This window comes from Manacus candei, unplaced genomic scaffold (assembly GCF_025592945.1).
Source record: "Manacus candei isolate 608988 ecotype Guabito, Panama unplaced genomic scaffold, ASM2559294v1 h1tg000423l, whole genome shotgun sequence".
NCBI classification, from domain to species: domain Eukaryota; kingdom Metazoa; phylum Chordata; class Aves; order Passeriformes; family Pipridae; genus Manacus; species Manacus candei.
This window is the reverse complement of record NW_026138471.1, coordinates 1-18,506: the sequence shown is the minus strand read 5'-3', so window position 1 is coordinate 18,506 and position 18,506 is coordinate 1. Positions and strand designations below refer to the sequence as shown.

General features: G+C 55.9%; 1 protein-coding gene across 6 annotated transcripts; it reads right to left on the bottom strand.

Moving 5' to 3' along the window:
* Positions 1-181: 181 nt before the first annotated feature.
* Positions 182-17,197, bottom strand: MCM7 (minichromosome maintenance complex component 7). Of its 6 annotated transcripts, XM_051776024.1 has the most exons (16): positions 17,038-17,197; positions 16,119-16,219; positions 15,823-15,849; positions 15,046-15,226; positions 13,533-13,670; positions 12,072-12,221; positions 10,376-10,490; positions 9,254-9,385; positions 8,864-8,947; positions 6,591-6,984; positions 5,657-5,740; positions 3,752-3,920; positions 1,550-1,659; positions 621-744; positions 436-480; positions 187-286 (listed from the first exon to the last, which is right to left on the bottom strand). In XM_051776024.1, the coding sequence occupies exons 1-16, from the start codon at positions 17,095-17,097 to the stop codon at positions 251-253; spliced, it is 1,950 nt and encodes a 649-aa protein (XP_051631984.1). In that variant the 5' UTR covers positions 17,098-17,197; the 3' UTR covers positions 187-250. The 6 variants fall into 6 exon arrangements, with proteins under 6 accessions (XP_051631983.1, XP_051631984.1, XP_051631985.1 ...); XM_051776023.1 differs by lacking the exon at positions 436-480 and having other exon boundaries at positions 182-331; XM_051776025.1 differs by lacking the exons at positions 187-286; positions 436-480; positions 15,823-15,849 and adding an exon at positions 311-435 and having other exon boundaries at positions 576-744; positions 16,091-16,219; positions 17,038-17,172.
* Between the last annotated feature and the right edge of the window lie 1,309 nt (positions 17,198-18,506).

Sequence of the window (18,506 nt, the reverse complement as noted above, 5' to 3'; positions counted from 1 at the left end):
AGTTTGGGGGGTTTTATTTTTGGGGGGGTCCCCCCGTGAAAGGCTTAAAGGCCCCACCCAGGAGGTGTCCCGAAAAACGAGCAAGAAAAGGGTTTTTCATTGGTAAAAAATTCACTTTATTGGTTAAAACACAAAACAACAAAAACCAAAACAAACCCAAAAGGAGACACTTGGCCGGGGAGGAAATTTGGGGGGTTTTGGGGTCCTGAGGGGGGATTTTGGGGGGGATTTGGGGTATTTTGGGGTTGTTTCAGACGAAGGTGACCCTGGTCCTGGCAGGGTTGACCTGTAGGATGTTGAGCCCCTCATACTCCTCCAGGGCCTGCCCCACCTGGGTTTGGGGTATTTTGGGGTGGATTTGGGGTATTTTGGGGTGTGTTTGGGATATTTTGGGGTCCCTCAGACGAAGGTGACCCTGGTCCTGGCAGGGTTGACCTGTATGATGTTCAGGGCCTCATATTCCTCCAGGGCCTGCCCCACCTGGGTTTGGGGTATTTTGGGGTGTGTTTGGGATATTTTGGGATGGATTTTGGGGTCCCTCAGACGAAGGTGACCCTGGTCCTGGCAGGGTTGACCTGTATGATGTTGAGGGTCTCATACTCCTCCAGGGCCTGCCCCACCTGGGCGGGGGTGAAGCCCCTGGAGCTGAGCAGGGTCAGGGCCTGGGGCAGGGACACCCCCCGGGCTCCGGGACCCCCCAACTCCCGCAGGACCCCGAAAATCGCCTCCGACGGACGCTGGGGCCTGGGGGGGCACGGGGGGGTCAGGGGAGGGTCAGGGAGGGGTCACAGGGGCAGGGTCACACCCCCCGTGTCCCCTCAGTGTCCCCCAATATCCACAAATCCCCCCCAATGTTCCCCCTGTCCCCAAATCCTCCCAGTATCCCCTGAAGTCCCCAAAATCCCCTCAAATCCCCCCAATTCTTCTCAGTGTCCCCAAATCCCCCCAACATCCCCCAAAGTCCCCAAAATCCCCCAAATCCCCTCAACCCCCCCCCCAATCCTCCCAATGTCCCCAAAATCCCTCAAAACCCCTCAAATCCCCCCAGTCCTTCTCAGTGTCCCCCAATATTTCAAATCCCCCAATGTCCCCAAATCCCCCCAATGTCCCCAAAACCCCCAAATATCTCAGATCCCCCAATCCCCCCCAAAGTCCCCCCAATCCCCTCCAACATCCCCAATCCCCTCCAATATCCCAAATCCCTCCAATATCCCAAATCCTCCCAATGTCCCCAAATCCCCCCAATCCTCCCCAATCCTCCCCAATCCCCCCAATATCCCAAATCCCCCCAATGTCCCCCAATGTCCCCAAATCCCCCCAACCCCCCCAATCTCCCCCAATCCCCCCAATATCCCAAATCCCCCCAATGTCCCCAAATCCCCCCAATGTCCCCAATCCCCCCCAACCCCTCCAATGTCCCCAATCCCCCCAAATCTCCCCAATCCCCCCAATTCCCCCCAATATCCCAAATCCCTCCAATCCCCCCAAATCCCTCCAATCCCCCCAATGTCCCCAATCCCCCCAATATCCCAAACCCCCCCCTCCCCACCTGCTGTCCCGTTCCCTGTCCCCCTGCAGGGACTCCCGGGCGGCCTCGAGCAGCCTCATGGCCTCGCTCACGTCCTCCTTCTCCACCACATCCCCCAGCCGCAGCCGGGCCTGCACCAGGGGGGCAAAAACAGCCCAAATCACCCCAAAATCCCCTCAGAACACCCCCAAAATCCCCAAAAAACCACCCCCAAAATCTCCAAAAAAACACCCCCAAAACACCCCAAAAACCACCCAAAATAACCCCCAAAATCTCCCCAAAACCACCCCCAAAATCTCCAAAAAACCACCCCCAAAATCTCCAAAAAAAATCCCCAAAATCACCCCAAAAATCTCCCCAAAACCGCCCCCAAAATCTCCAAAAAAACACCCCAAAAAACACCCAAAATAACCCCCAAAATATCCAAAAAAACACCCCCAAAACACGCCAAAAAACCTCCCAAAACCACCCCAAATAACCCTCAAAATAACCCCCAAAATCTCAAAAAAAACACCCCAAAAAACACCCAAAATAACCCCCAAAATCTCCAAAAAAACACCCCCAAAACACCCCAAAAAACACCCAAATAACCCCCAAAATCCCCTCAGAACACCCTGAAAATCTCCAAAAAAACCACCCCCAAAATCTCAAAAAAACACCCGCAAAACACCCCAAACAACACCCAAAATAACCCCCAAAATCTCCAAAAAAACACCCCAAAAACCACCCCAAAAATCCCCTCAGAACACCCCCAAAATCTCCCAAAAACCTCATCCAAAATCTCCAAAAAGCCACCCCCAAAATCTCCAAAAAACCACCCCCAAAATCTCCAAAAAAAATCCCCAAAATCCCCAAAAAACCACCCCCAAAACACTCCAAAATACCCCAAAAATCTCCCCAAAACCACCCCCAAAATCTCCAAGAAAACACCCCTAAAATCTCCAAAAAAACACCCCAAGAAAACCACCCAAAACACTCCCAAAATTTCCAAAAACCTACCTCCAAAACCCTCACAAAAACACCATGAAAATCTCCCCAAAAACACCCCCAAAATCTCCAAAAAACCACCCCAAAATCACCCCCCAAAATCTCTGAAAAACCACCCCAAAATCCTCCCAAAAATCTCGGAAAAAAACCCCCAAAAATCTCCTGAAAACCCCCCAAAAATCTCCTGAAAAACCCCCCCCCAAAACCCCCCAAAACCCCCCAAAAATCTCCTCAAACCCCTAAAATGTCCCCCTTGGGTCCTGGCAGGGGTGTAAAGCAACCCCAGCCCCGGCCTGCCAACGGACCAGGGGAGGGACCAGGACCCAAGGGGGACACTGGGGGCTCACTGGGGGGTCACTGGTCCATACTGGTCCGTACTGGTCCATACTGGGGCACTCACCAGGGCAGTGGCCAGGCCCTGGATGCCCAGCAGGGTCCTGGCAGGGGTGTAAAACCCTAATCCCTGTCCTGTCAATGAACCCTGGGGAGGGACCAGGACCCAGGGGGTGACACTGGGGGGTCACTGGTCCATACTGGTCCATACTGGTCTGTACTGGGGCACTCACCAGGGCGGTGGCCAGGCCCTGGATGGCCAGCAGGGTCCTGGCAGGGGTGTAAACCCCTAATCCCAGCACAGCAATCAAGACACAAGGGTGGCTTTGGGTGACACTGGGTGACACTGGGGGGTCACTGGTCCATACTGGTCCATACTGGTCCATACTGGGGCACTCACCAGAGCCATGGCCAGGCCCTGGATGCCCAGCAGGGTCCTGGCAGGGGTGTAAACCCCTAATCCCAGCACAGCAATCAAGACACAAGGGTGGCTTTGGGTGACACTGGGTGACACTGGGGGGTCACTGGTCCATACTGGTCCATACTGGTCCATACTGGGGCACTCACCAGAGCCGTGGCCAGGCGCAGGATGCCCAGCAGGGTCCTGGCAGGGGTGTAAAACCCTAATCCCACCATAGCAATGAAGACATGGGGTGACACTGGGGGTGACACTGGGTGACACTGGGGGGTCACTGGTCCATACTGGTCCATACTGGTCCATACTGGGGCACTCACCAGAGCCGTGGCCAGGCGCAGGATGCCCAGCAGGGTCCTGGCAGGGGTGTAAAACCCTAATCCCACCATAGCAATGAAGACATGGGGTGACACTGGGGGTGACACTGGGTGACACTGGGGGGTCACTGGTCCATACTGGTCCATACTGGTCCATACTGGGGCACTCACCAGAGCCGTGGCCAGGCGCAGGATGGCCAGCAGGGTCCTGGCAGAGGTGTAGAGGCCGTCCCTGCTGCTCCAGGCCTCCCTCCTCATCTCCACGTAGGCGGCCGTGATGAAGTCGCCCAAGGCCTCGGGCACCCGCGGCTCCCGCCGCTTGCACATGGCCAGGTAACGCCTGGGGGGGCCGGGGGGGGTCAGGGGGGGTCGGGACACCCCAAAAAACAACCCCGGGAGGGGAAAAACCCCCCCGGAACAGCCCGGAACAGGCGGGGAAACCCCGGCCCCAAAATCGGCCAGATCGGCCCCAAAATCACCCGAATCGGCCCCAAAATCACCCGAATCGGCCCCAAAATCACCCAAATCGGCCCCAAAATCACCCAGATCAGCCCCAAAATCAGCCAAAACAGCCCCAAAATCAGCCAAAACAGCCCCAAAATCACCCAAATCGGCCCCAAAATCACCCCAGATCGGTCCCAAAATGACCCAAAACAGCCCCAAAATCGGCTCAAAACACCCCAAAACCCACCCAAATTGGCCCCAAAATCAGCCAGATCAGCCCCAAAATCAGCCAAATCGGCCCCAAAATCAGCCAAATCGACCCCAAAATCAGCCAAATCTGCTCAAAATCAGCCAAATTGGCCCCAAAATCGCCCAAATCAACACCAAAATCACCCAAATCGGCCCCAAAATCTGCTCAAAACACCCCAAAAACCACCCAGAAAATGCAGGAAATGTCCTCAAAAACACCCCCAAAAATCTGCTCAAAAACACTTTTTTGGGGGGATTTTGAGGGTATTTTGGGGGGGGTCAGAGAAGACTTTGGGGTGTTTTTGAGGGGATTTTTGGGTGTTTTTGAGGGTATTTTGGGGTGGTTTTGAGGGCATTTTTGGGTGATTTTGAGGCTATTTTTGGGTGGTTTTGAGGTTATTTTTGGGGAGATTTTGAGGTTATTTTTGGGGTGATTTCGAGGCTATTTTTGGGGTGATTTTAGGGTGTTTTTGGGGGGGTTCAGAGGTGATTTTGAGGCTATTTTTGGGGCAATTTCGAGGTTATTTTTGGGGTGATTTTAGGCTATTTTTGGGGTGATCTGAGGGTGTTTTTGGGGTGATTTTAGGGTGGTTTTGGGGTGATTTTAAGGATATTTTTGGGGCGATTTTGAGGCTATTTTTGGGGTGATTTTAGGGTGGTTTTGGGGTGTTTTTGAGGATATTTTCAGGCTATTTTTGGGGTGATTTTAGGGTGTTTTTGGGGTGATCTGAGGGTGTTTTTGGGGCGATTTCGAGGCTATTTTTGGGGTGATTTTAGGGTGGTTTTGGGGTGATTCCGAGGGTGTTTTGGGGGTGATTTGAGGGTATTTTTGGGGTGATTTGAGGGTGTTTTTGGGGTGATTTTAAGGATATTTTCAGGGCATTTTTGGGGCGATTTCGAGGTTATTTTTGGGGTGATTTTAGGGTGGTTTTGGGGTGATTCCGAGGGTGTTTTGGGGGTGATTTTAGGGTATTTTTGGGGATATTTTCAGGCTATTTTTGGGGCAATTCGAGGTTATTTTTGGGGTGATTTTAGGGTGTTTTTGGGGTGATCTGAGGGTGTTTTTGGGGTGATTTCAAGGGTGTTTTGGGGGTGATTTGAGGGTGTTTTTGGGGTGATTTTAGGGTATTTTTGGGGGGGTTCAGAAGTGGTTTTGAGGCTATTTTTGGGGTGATTTGAGGGTGTTTTTGGGGCGATTTTGAGGCTATTTTTGGGGTGATTTTAGGGTGGTTTTGGGGTATTTTTGGGGCAATTTTGAGGATATTTTCAGGTTATTTTTGGGGCGATTTCGAGGCTATTTTTGGGGTGATTTGAAGGTATTTTTGGGGTGACTTGAGGGTGTTTTTGGGGTGATTTTGGGGTGGTTTTGGGGCTCTCACCCACCTCATGAGCTTCATGTCCAGGGGCTGGCAGGTGCTGGGGGGCTGCCGGCAGTGCCGGTGCACGAACGTCACGTGCTGGGCCAGCCTGGAAATGGGGGGAAAAAGGGGATTTTGGGGGGCCCAGAAATCCAGGAGAACCCCCCAGACTCCTCCTGGGGATCCCAAAGATCTCCTGGGGATCCCAAACCCCCTCCCAGGGATCCCAAAGCTCTCCTGGGGATCCCAAACCTCATCCCAGGGATCCCAAACCCATCCCAGGGATCCCAAACCCCCTCCCAGGGATCCCAAAGCTCTCCTGGGGATCCCAAAGCTCATCCCAGGGATCCCAAACCCCTCCCATGGATCTCAAACCCCTCCCATGGATCCCAAACCCCATCCCATGGATCCCAAACCCCATCCCACACATCCCAAACCCCCTCCCATGTCTCCCATCCCCTCACCTGAGGTCCCTGTCCCTGTGGGGCCGGTCCTGGAGCAGCCAGAGCAGGTCCCAAACCCCCTCCCATGGATCCCAAACCCCATCCCATGGATCCCATCCCCTCACCTCAGATCCCTGTCCCTGTGGGGCCGGTCCTGGAGCAGCCAGAGCAGGTCCCAAACCCCATCCCATGGATCCCAAACCCCTCCCATGGATCCCAAATGTTATCCCATGGATCCCAAACCCCTCCCATGTCTCCCATCCCCTCACCTGAGGTCCCTGTCCCTGTGGGGCCGGTCCTGGAGCAGCCAGAGCAGGTCCCAAACCCCCTCCCATGGATCCCAAACCCCTCCCATGGATCCCAAACCCCTCCCATGTCTCCCATCCCCTCACCTGAGGTCCCTGTCCCTGTGGGGCCGGTCCTGGAGCAGCCAGAGCAGGTCCCAAACCCCCTCCCATGGATCCCAAACCCCTCCCATGGATCCCAAACCCATCCCACACATCCCAACCCCCTCACCTGAGGTCCCTGTCCCTGTGGGGCCGGTCCTGGAGCAGCCAGAGCAGGTCGAAGCGGGACAGGAGTGCGGCGGGCAGCTGCAGGTTGTGCTCCAAGGTCCTGGCAGGGTCGTAGCGGCCCAGGGCGGGGTTGGCGGCGGCCAGGACGGCGCAGCGGGCGTTGAGGGTGGCCAGCACCCCGGCCTTGGCCACGGCCACGCTCTGCTGCTCCAGGGCCTCGTGCACGGCCACGCGGTCGCCCTCCAGCATCTTGTCGAACTCGTCGATGCAGCACACGCCGCGGTCGGCCAGGACCAGGGCACCCCCCTCCAGGACCAGCTCCCCGCTCCGGGGGTCCCGCAGCACCGCCGCCGTCAGACCCACCCCCGACGAGCCACGGCCCGTGGTGTACTGGCCTGGATGGGGGGAGGAAGGCTCCTGGAGTGACCTCAGAGCTCCTGGAGTGACCTCAGAGCTCCTGGAGGGACCCCCAGGTCACCCCTCAATGAAGGTCACCAAGACCGAGGAGCTTCAGCCCAAGAAGGGTTTGGTTGAGGAGAAAAGAAAGGGGGGAGGAAGAGGAGGAGAGGAGGAAGAGAAGGGGTGAGGAAGAGGAGGAGAGGGTGAGGAAGAGGAGGGGAGGGTGAGGAAGGCTCCTGGAGTGACCTCAGAGCTCCTGGAGTGACCCCCAGGTCACCCCTCAAAGGGGGTCACCAAGACCAAGGAGCATCAACCCAACAGGGGTTGGGTGGGGAGAAAAGAAAGGGGTGAGGAAGAGGAGGAAAAAGGGAGTTAGAAGAGGAAAGGAGGAAAGAAAGGGGTGAGGAAGAGGAGGAGAGAGTGAGGAAGGCTCCTGGAGTGACCTCAGAGCTCCTGGAGTGACCCCCAGGTCACCCCTCAGAGGGTCTGGGCAAGACTGAGAAGGATCAGCCCAACAGGGGTTGGGTGGGGAGGAAGAAGAGGATGAAGATGAGGATGAGGATGAAGAAGATGATGAAGATGATGATGAAGGTGATGAAGGTCACTCACTCCATGGTGCCAGGTGGTCGATGTAGCAGAGGAAGGGGATGGGGAGGAGAATGAAGGTGAAGATGAAGATGAAGAAGATGATGAAGAAGAGGATGAAGATGAAGAGGATGAAGATGAGGATGAAGATGAAGAAGATGATGAAGGTGAGGATGAGGATGAAGAGGAGGATGATGATGAAGATGAAGGTCACTCACTGCGTGGTGCCAGGCGGTCGATGTAGCAGAGCAGTTGGGATTTGGCCACGCCGGGGTCTCCCATCAGGGGATGGAGAGCAGGGAGGGGATGGGGAGGAGGAGGAGGAGGATGAAGATGAAGATAAGGACGAAGATGATGAAGATGAAGGTCACTCACTGCGTGGTGCCAGGCGGTCGATGTAGCACAGGAAGGGGATGGGGAGGAGGATGAAGAGGATGAGGATGAAGAAGAGGATGAGGATGAGGATGAAGAAGAGGATGAAGATGAGAATGAAGAGGAGGATGATGAAGATGAAGATGAAGGTGATGAAGAGGAGGATGATGAAGATGAAGGTCACTCACTGCGTGGTGCCAGGCGGTCGATGTAGCAGAGCAGTTGGGATTTGGCCAGGCCGGGGTCTCCCATCAGGGGAGGGGATCAGGGAGGGGATGGGGAGGAGGAGGAGGATGAAGATGAGGATGAAGATGAAGGTGAGGATGATGAAGATGAAGGTGAGGATGATGAAGGTCACTCACTGCGCGGTGCCAGGCGGTCGATGTAGCACAGGAAGGGGATGGGGAGGAGGATGAAGAGGATGAGGATGAAGAAGAGGATGAGGATGAGGATGAAGAAGAGGATGAAGATGAGAATGAAGAGGAGGATGATGAAGATGAAGATGAAGGTGATGAAGAGGAGGATGATGAAGATGAAGGTCACTCACTGCGTGGTGCCAGGCGGTCGATGTAGCACAGGAAGGGGATGGGAAGGAGGATGAAGAGGATGAGGATGAAGAAGAGGATGAGGATGAGGATGAGGATGAAGAAGAGGATGAAGATGAGAATGAAGAGGAGGATGATGAAGATGAAGGTGAAGGTGATGAAGAGGAGGATGATGAGGATGATGAAGGTCACTCACTGCGCGGTGCCAGGCGGTCGATGTAGCAGAGCAGTTGGGATTTGGCCAGGCCGGGGTCTCCCATCAGGGGAGGGGATCAGGGAGGGGATGGGGAGGAGGAGGAGGAGGAGGAGGATGAAGATGAAGGTGAGGATGAAGATGAAGGTGAGGATGATGATGAAGATGAAGGTCACTCACTGCGCGGTGCCAGGCGGTCGATGTAGCAGAGCAGTTGGGATTTGGCCACGCCGGGGTCTCCCATCAGGCAGATGTTGATGTTCCCTGGGAAGGGGGGCGGGAAAAGGGTCAGGGACGGGAATTCCCAACCCCGAGCCCAAGAGAAAACAAGGGGAAAACAACGGGAAAAAAAAGGGGAACAGGAGGGGAAATACAAAGAGGGGAAAACAAGAAAAAAACAAGGTGGAGAAAATGAAGAAAAAATGGAGAAAAAAGGGGGAAAAAAGAGGAAAAAAAGAAGGGAAACGAGAGGGAAAAGAGGGATAAACCCCCTGGCTCCGCCCCCCCGGGATTTTGGGGTCCCTCTGGTGGGTTTTGGGGTCCCTCTGGGGGGATTTTGGGGCCCCTCACCCCGGATTTTCATGCCCCGGGGGCTCCTCTCGACGCCCCCCACGAGCAGCAGCAGCAGCGACTTCTTCACGTCCTCGTGGCCGAAGATCTCGGGGGCGATGGAGGAGGCCAGCTTGGCGTAGAAATCATCCTCTGGGGGGGGAAAATGGGGGTAAAGCAGCTGGGGACCCCAAAAACCTGCCTGGGAACCTCGAAAATGAGCTTGGGGGCCTCAAAAACCCCCCTGGGAACCCCCAGCTTGCCAGAGAAATCATCCTCTGGGGGGGGAAAATGGGGATAAATCAGCTGGGAACCCCCAAAATTCATCTGGGGACTTCAAAAATGAGCTTGGGAGCCTCAAAAATGAGCTTGGGAGCCTCAAAAACCCCCCTGGGACCCCCCAGCTTGCCAGAGAAATCATCCTCTGCAGGGGGAAAATGGGGATAAACCAGCTGGGGACCCCAAAAATTCATCTGGGGATCTCAAAAATGAGCTTGGGAGCCCCAAAATCCCCCCTGGGACCCCCCAGCTTGCCGTAGAAATCATCCTCTGCAGGGGGAAAATGGGGATAAACCAGCTGGGGACCCCAAAAATGAGCTTGGGAGCCCCAAACTGCCCCATTTCCCCCCAAATCCCCCATTTTGCCCCAAAATCCCATTTTCTCCTCCTAAATCCCCCTTTTTTCCCCCCAAATCCCCCATTTTGCCCCAAATCCCCCTTTTTTTCCCCCCAAATCCCCCTTTTTTCCCCCAAACTGCCCCTTTTTCCCCCAAACTGCCCCATTTCCCCCCAAACTGCCCCATTTTGCCCCAAATCGCCCTTTTTTCCCCCCAAATCCCCTTTTTTCCCCCAAACTGCCCCATTTCCCCCCAAATCCCCCATTTTGCCCCAAAATCCCCTTTTTTCCCCCAAATCCCCCTTTTTTCCCCCAAATCCCCCTTTTTGCCCCAAAATCCCCTTTTCTCCTCCCAAATCCCCCTTTTTTCCCCCCAAATCCCCCTTTTTTCCCCCCCAAACTGCCCCATTTCCCCCCAAACCCCTCATTTTCCCCCCCAAATCCCCCTTTTTTCCCCCCAAATCCCCCATTTTCCCCCCAAATCCCCCATTTTGCCCCCAAATCCCCCTTTTTCCCCCCAAACTGACCCGTGATCTCCTTCAGCTCCTCCTCGGTGAGTTCCCCTCCCCCTCCTTCCTCCTCCTCGCTCTTGTTCACCTTGAGCAGGTGATGCCCCTCCAGGTAGGTCTCGGACAGGAGACCCTACAGTAAACAACAGGGTTTTGGGGTGAAAAACAGGGATTTGGGGTCAAAAACAGGGATTTGGGGTCACACAGGGATGTCTCAGACAGGAGACCCTACAATAATAAACAATAAACAACAATAAACAACAGGGGATGCTCCTCCAGGTACGTCTCTGATAGGAGACCCTACAGTAAATAAACAACAATAAACAACAATAAACAACAGGGGATGCTCCTCCAGGTAGGTCTCTGATAGGAGACCCTACAGTAAATAAACAACAATAAACAACAGGGGATGCCCCTCCAGGTACGTCTGGGACGGGAGACCCTACAGTAAATAAACAACAATAAACAACAATAAACAATAAACAACAGGTGATGCCCCTCCAGGTACGTCTCTGATAGGAGACCCTACAGTAAATAAACAACAATAATAAACAATAAACAACAATAAACAACAGGGGATGCCCCTCCAGGTACGTGTCTGACAGGAGACCCTACAAAAACAAACAGTAAACAACAGGGTTTTGGGGTGAAAAACAGGGATTTGGGGTCACACAGGGATGTCTCAGACAGGAGACCCTACAATAATAAACAATAAACAACAATAAACAACAGGGGATGCCCCTCCAGGTAGGTCTCAGACAGGAGACCCTACAAAAACAAACAGTAATAAACAATAATAATCAATAAACAACAGGGGATGCCCCTCCAGGTAGGTCTCTGATAGGAGACCCTACAATAAACAACAATAAACAACAGGGGATGCCCCTCCAGGTACGTCTCGGACAGGAGACCCTACAGTAAATAAACAACAATAAACAACAATAAACAATAAACAACAGGTGATGCCCCTCCAGGTACGTCTCTGATAGGAGACCCTACAGTAAATAAACAACAATAATAAACAATAAACAACAATAAACAACAGGGGATGCCCCTCCAGGTAGGTCTCGGACAGGAGACCCTACAGTAAATAAACAACAATAAACAACAATAAACAACAATAAACAACAGGGGATGCCCCTCCAGGTACGTGTCTGACAGGAGACCCTACAAAAACAAACAGTAAACAACAGGGTTTTGGGGTGAAAAACAGGGATTTGGGGTCACACAGGTGAGTTTTGGGGTAGTTTTAGGGTCACACAGGTAATTTTGGGGTCACACAGGTAATTTTGGGGTCCCAGGGGTGTTTTTGGGGTCCCAGGGGTGTTTTTGGGGTCTCACCTGTTGGATCTGTCGATACCCAGGCCGGAGGAGGGGCAGGAAGACCCCGGTGACACTCAGGTGGGTTTGGGGTCACACGGGTGGGTTTGGGGGTAGTTTTGGGGTCACACAGGTGGGTTTGGGGTCACACAGGTAGGTTTTAGGGGTGTTTTAGGGTCACACAGGTAATTTTGGGGTCCCAGGTGTGTTTTTGGGGTCTCACCTGCTGGATCTGTCGGTAGCCAGGCCGGAGCAGGGGCAGGAAGACCCCGGTGACACTCAGGTGGGTTTGGGGTCACACAGGTGGGTTTTAGGGGTGTTTTAGGGTCACACAGGTGTTTTTGGGGTCCCAGGGGTGTTTTTTGGGGTCCCAGGGGTGTTTTTGGGGTCTCACCTGCTGGATCTGTCGGTAGCCAGGCCGGAGCAGGGGCAGGAAGACCCCGGTGACACTGAGGTGGTCCCCGGGCTGGGCCTGGCGCGTGTTCTCCCCGCGCAGGTGAACGGACACCGAGCGGGGCAGGTGCCCCACCGGGACCTGGTCCGACTGGGAACGGGATGGGAACGGAGCAGGTCACTTGGGGGTCATTTGGGGGCAGTTTGGGGTCGTTTGGGGTCAGTTTGGGGACGTTTGGGGTCAGTTTGGGGACGTTTGGGGTCAGTTTGGGGACGTTTGGGGTCAGTTTGGGGTCATTTGGGGTCAGTTTGGGGATGTTTGGGGTCAGTTTGGGGTCATTTGGGGTCAGTTTGGGGATGGTTGGGGTCAGTTTGGGGTCATTTGGGGTCAGTTTGGGGTCGTTTGGGGTCAGTTTGGGGACGTTTGGGGTCAGTTTGGGGACGTTTGGGGTCAGTTTGGGAACATTTGGGGTCAGTTTGGGGATGTTTGGGGTCAGTTTGGGGTCATTTGGGGTCAGTTTGGGGATGTTTGGGGTCAGTTTGGGGTCATTTGGGGTCAGTTTGGGGATGTTTGGGGTCAGTTTGGGGTCATTTGGGGTCAGTTTGGGGTCATTTGGGATCAGTCTGGGAACGTTTGGGGTCAGACTGGAAACACTTGGGGTCAGTCTGGGTACATTTGGGGATGTTTCGGGTCAGTCTGGGCACATTTGGGGACGTTTGGGGTCAGTTTGGGCCCATTTTGGGGCCATTTCAGCCCATTTTGTCACCCTGGGGGCCATTTTGACGCCCACTTTGAGGCCCATTTTTGACCCTTTTGGGGTCCCCAGAGCCCATTTTCAGGGTGTTCCTGGGGGATTTTGGGGCCCCCTCCCACCTCCCATGCTCCTGGATCCCAAATTCCTGGAATTTGGTGAATTTGGAGCCCATTTTGGGGCCATTTGAGCCCATTTTGTCACTCTGGCGGCCATTTTGAGACCCACTTTGAGGCCCATTTTGGGGCCATTTTTGACCATTTTGGGGCTATTTTGGGGTCTCAGGAGCCTGTTTTTGGGGGGTTTTCCCTCACTCCCATGCTCCTGGATCCACAATTCCCGGAATTTGGGGGATTTGGAGCCCATTTTGGGGCCATTTGAGCCCGTTTTGTCACTCTGGCGGCCATTTTGAGGCCCACTCTGAGGCCCATTTTGGGGCCATTTATGACCATTTTGGGGCTGGTTTTGACCATTTCTGGGTCCCCAGAGCCCGGTTTTGGGGGGTTTTCCCTCACTCCCATGCTCCTGGATCCACAATTCCTGGAATCTGCGAAATTTGAAGCCCATTTTGGGGCCATTTGAGCCCATTTTGTCACTCTGGCGGCCATTTTGAGACCCCCTTTGAGGCCCATTTTGGGGCCGTTTTTGACCATTTTGGGGCCGTTTCTGGGTCCCCGGAGCCCGTTTTTGGGTTTTTTTCCCTCACTCACGTGCTCCTGGATGCGCAGCTCCTGGAATTTGGTGAATTTGGAGCCCCTGCTCTGCAGGTAGAGCCTCCCCCCCGCCCGGTTGGTTTGGCACTCGCGGCTCGGGCACAGCAAGAGCGGCGTGAACGTGGGGCCCTCGATCTGGAGGGGGGGCACAGAGGGGTCAGGGGGGGCCCCCAAAATCCTACAGGCCCCCCTGGATCCTAAAACACCCTCCTGGATCCCAAAAAACCCACCTGGATCCCAAAAAACCCACCTGGATCCCAAAAAACCCACTTAGGTTCCAAAATCTCCCTCATAAAAGGGGTAGGAAAAGGGGGACCCTTGATATGGGGGGGGGCACAGAGGGGTCAGGGGGGGCTCCCAAAATCCTACAGATTCCCTAAAACCCACCTGGATCCCCAAAAATTCCCCTGGATCCCAAAATCCCCCTCATAAAAGGAGCAGAAAAAGGAGGGAACCTTTGATCTGGGGGAGGCCGCACCCTAAAACCCCCCTAAAACACCCCAAAACCCCCTAAAACACCTCAAAACCCCCTCAAATCCCCCCAAACCCTCTGTAAGTCCCCAAAGAAGCCCCCCAAAGCCCCCATAGGACCCCCCTAAAGCCCCCCTTACAGGCTGGTAGGTCTCGGCCCCACACTGGTCACAGCTGTAGGTGGCCACCATGAGCAGGGGTCGTGCCCCAAAACCCCCCTAAAACACCCCAAAACCCCCCTAAAACACCTCAAAACCCCCCCAAACCCTCTCAAATCCCCCCCAAATCCCCCCCAGAGCCCCCCTTACTGGCTGGTAGGTCTCAGCCCCACACTGGTCACAGCTGTAGGTGGCCACCACGAGCAGGGGTTGCACCCCAAAACCCTCCTGAAACACCTCAACCCCCCCTAAAACACCTCAAAACCCCCTCAAATCCCCCCAAACCCCCTGTAAGTCCCCAAAGAAGCCCCCCAGAGCCCCCCTTACGGGCTGGTAGGTCTCTGCCCCACACTGGTCACAGCTGTAGGTGGCCACCACGAGCAGGGGCTGCACCCCAAAACCCCCCTAAAACACCCCAAAACCCCCCTAAAACACCTCAAAACTCCCCCAAACTCCCTGTAAGTCCCCCAAAAAAGCCCCACAAAGCCCCCCCAGCCCCCCTTTACGGGCTGGTAGGTCTCAGCCCCACACTGGTCACAGCTGTAGGTGGCCACCACCATGAGGGGTGAGCAGGTCAGAGACCCCCAGAACATCTCAAAATCCCCCCAAAACACCTCAAAACTCCCCTAAAACACCTCAAAACCCACCCAAACTCCCCAAAACCCCCTGTAAGTCCCCAAAGAAGCCCCCCCAGCCCCCCTTACGGGCTGGTAGGTCTCGGCCCCACACTGGTCACAGCTGTAGGTGGCCACCACCATGAGGGGCGAGCGGGTCAGAGACCCCCAGAACATCTCAAAACCCCCCCAAACACCTCAAAACCCCCTCAAATCCCCCCAAACCCTCTGTAAGTCCCCAAAGAAGCCCCCCAGAGCCCCCCTTACTGGCTGGTAGGTCTCGGCCCCACACTGGTCACAGCTGTAGGTGGCCACCACGAGCAGGGGCCGCACGTCGGTGACGCGGGTCACGACCCCCCGCACGGTCACCAGCTTGCCGATGGAGCTGGCCCGGACATCCCGGATCACCCGAGGCTTGGACAGCGAGGGGGCACGGAAATACAGCTCACTGGGGGGGGATAAAGGGGGTTTGGGGGGGTGAGAGGGGATCTGGGGGGGTTTGGGGGGGATTTGGGGGGGTTAGAGGGGATCTGGGGGGGATTTGGGGGGGGTTGGGGGGGATTTAAGGGGGTTTGGGGGGGAGTCGAGGAGGTGGGGGGAGGTTTGGGAAGGGTTTGGGGGGGATTTAAGGGAGTGGGAGGAGGTTTGGGGGGCATTTGGGGGAGATTTGGGAGGGTTAGAGGGGGTTTAGAGGGGATCTGGGGGGCTGAGAAGGGGTTTAGATGGGATCTGGGGGTGAGTTGGGGGGCTGAGAGGGGGTTTAGAGGGGAGTTGGGGGGCTGAGAGGAGGTTAGAGGGGAATTTGGGGGAATTTAAGGGGGTGGGAGGAGGTTTGGGGGGCATTTGGGGGAGACTTGGGGGGCTGAGAGGGGGTTAGAGGGGATTTGGGGGGCTGAGAAGGGGTTAGAGGGGATTTGGGGGTGAGATTGGGGTTTTGGGGCAGTTTTGGGGTCCCCCACTCACAATCTCCTCAGCAGCTCAGGGGGGTACTGGTTCTGGGGGGGTTTTGGGGCAGTTTTGGGGTATTTGGGGTCCCCCACTCACAATCTCCTGAGCAGCTCGGGGGGGGTACTGGTTCTGGGGGGTTTGGGGGTGGGATTTGGGGCAGTTTTGGGGTCTCCAAGGACCCCCCACTCACAATCTCCTGAGCAGCTCAGGGGGGTACTGGTTTTGGGGTGGGATTTGGGGTATTTGGGGGTATTTGGGGTCCCCCACTCACAATCTCCTCAGCAGCTCGGGGGGGGTACTGGTTCTGGGGGGGTTTTGGGGTGGGATTTGGGGTATTTTGGGGTATTTGGGGTCCCCCACTCACAATCTCCTCAGCAGCTCGGGGGGGGTACTGGTTCTGGGGGGGTTTTGGGGCTCCCCCCCCATCCTGGCCCCGCTGCTCCAGCAGCAACCTGTGCTCCAGGTAAACGTCCAGGGGGTCCCGGGGGGTCACCTGGGGGGGGAAAAAGGGGAGAGGGGACATCAGGGGGGGCTTCAGGGGACCCCCAAAACCAGAGACCCCCAAAAACCCCACCCTGGGACCTCCAGGGACCCCCCATTGGTGCTCCAGGTAAACATCCAGGGGGTCCCAGGGGGTCACCTGGGGGGGGACACAACATTGGGGGGGCTTCAGGAGACTCCAAAACCAGAGACCCCCAAAAATCCCACCCTGGGACCCCCAAAAATCCCACCCTGGGACCCCCAAAAATCCCACCCTGGGACCCCCAAAAATCCCACCCTGGGACCCCCAAATCCCACCCAGAGACCCCCCCAAATCCCCCTGAAAACCCCCTCAGGACCCCACAAATCCCCTCAGGACCCCCCAAACCCGAGGATTTCCCACCTCCCTGTCCCTGTAGAGGGGCAGCAGGTCCTGCACAGCCTGGGTGAAGACCCCCCAGACCCCCCCAAATCCCCCTGAAACCCCCCAAACCCCCTCAGGACCCCCCAAATCTGAGACTGTCCCACCTCCCTGTCCCTGTAGAGGGGCAGCAGGTCCTGCACAGCCTGGTTGAAGACCCCCCAGACCCCCCCAAATCCCCCTGAAACCCCCCCAAACCCCCTCAGGACCCCCCAAACCCGAGGATTTCCCACCTCCCTCTCCCTGTAGAGGGGCAGCAGGTCCTGCACAGCCTGGCTGAAGACCCCTCAGACCCTCCCAAACCCCCCTGAAATCCCCCCAAATCCCTCTCAGGAGCCCCCAAATCCCCCTGAAACCCCCCCAAACCCCCTCAGGACCCCCCCAGCCCCCCAAACCCGAGGATTTCCCACCTCCCTGTCCCTGTAGAGGGGCAGCAGGTCCTGCACAGCCTGGGTGAAGACCCTGCCCATCCTCCTGGCGTTCTCTGTCACGGCCTCGGCCAGCTCGGGGTCGTCCTCGGCCACGTCGTCCAGGGCCACCCACAGGGCCACCTGCTCCCGGAGCGCCAGGGCCCGCTGGGCACCCCAGAAACCCGTCAGGGACCCCCAAAACGGGTCGGGGAGCCCCGAAAATGGGTTGGGGACCCTCAAAAATGGGTCGAGGAGCCCCAAAATGGGTTGGGGAGCCTCAGAAATGGGTTGGGGACCATCAGAAATGGGTTAGGGACCCCAAAAATGGGTTAGGGAGCTCCAAAAACAGATTAGGGAGCCCTGAAAATGGGTTAGGGAGCCCCAAAAACGGGTTGGGGAGCCCCAAAAACAGGTTAGGGAGCCCGAAAATGGGTTAGGGAGCCTCAGAAATGGGTTGGGGAGCCCCGAAAATGGGTTAGGGAGCCTCAGAAATGGGTTGGGGAACCTCCAAAATGGGTGAGGGAGCCCCGAAATGGGTTGGGGAGCCCCAAAAATGGGTTAGGGAGTCCCAGAAATGGGTTAGGGAGCCCTGAAATGGGTTGGGGAGCATCAAAAATGGGTTAGGGAGCCCCAAAAATGGGTTAGGGAGCCTCAGAAATGGGTTGGGGAGCCCCAAAAATGGGTTAGGGAGCCTCAGAAATGGGTTGGGGAACCTCCAAAATGGGTGAGGGAGCCCCGAAATGGGTTGGAGAGCCCTGAAAATGGGTTAGGGAGCCCCGAAAATGGGTTGGGGAGCCCAAAAATGGGTTGGGGAGCCCCGAAAATGGGTTGGGGAGCCCAAAAATGGGTTGGGGAGCCCTGAAATGGGTTGGGGAGCATCAAAAATGGGTTGGGGAGCCCTGAAATGGGTTGGGGAGCCCCAAAAATGGGTTGGGGAGCCCCAAAAATGGGTTGGGGAGCATCAAAAATGGGTTGGGGAGTCCCAAAAATGGGTTGGGGAGCCTCAGAAATGGGTCAGGGAACCCCAAAAATGGGTTAGAAACCCTCAGAAATGGGTTGGGAAGCCCCAAAAATGGGTTGGGGAGCATCAAAAATGGGTTGGGGATTTGAGGGGGATTTTTTGGGGGTGGGAGGAGGTTTGGGGGGATTTTGGGGGTGAGAGAAGGTCTGAGGGGGATTTTGGGGGTGGGAGGAGGTTTGGGGGGGATTTGAGGAGTGGCAGGTTTGGGGGGGGATCGTGAGGGGGATTTGGGGGTTCTGAGGGGGGATTTGGGGGGTGGGAAAGGGTTTGAGGGGGGGAATGGGAAGGAGATTTGGGGGGTAGGAGGAGATTTGGGGGAAACTTGAGGGGTGGGAAAGAATTGGGGGGGATTTTGAGGAAGATTTGGGGGGTGGAAGGAGGTTTGGGGGATCCTTTGGGGGATCCTTTGGGGGGTCCTGGAGGGGTTTGGGGGTTCCTTTGGGGGGTC

Excerpts from the sequence above, each read along its gene's own strand:
- MCM7 (XM_051776023.1), bottom strand. The coding sequence starts at position 17,097 with ATGGGCAGGGTCTTCACCCAGGCTGTGCAGGACCTGCTGCCCCTCTAC. Across the intron at positions 6,985-8,863 it reads CGACCGCCTGGCACCGCGCA|GCCAGTACACCACGGGCCGT; the intron begins GTGAGTGACCTT and ends CCCCCCATCCAG. Across the intron at positions 745-1,549 it reads GACAGGGAACGGGACAGCAG|GCCCCAGCGTCCGTCGGAGG; the intron begins GTGGGGAGGGGG and ends GTGCCCCCCCAG.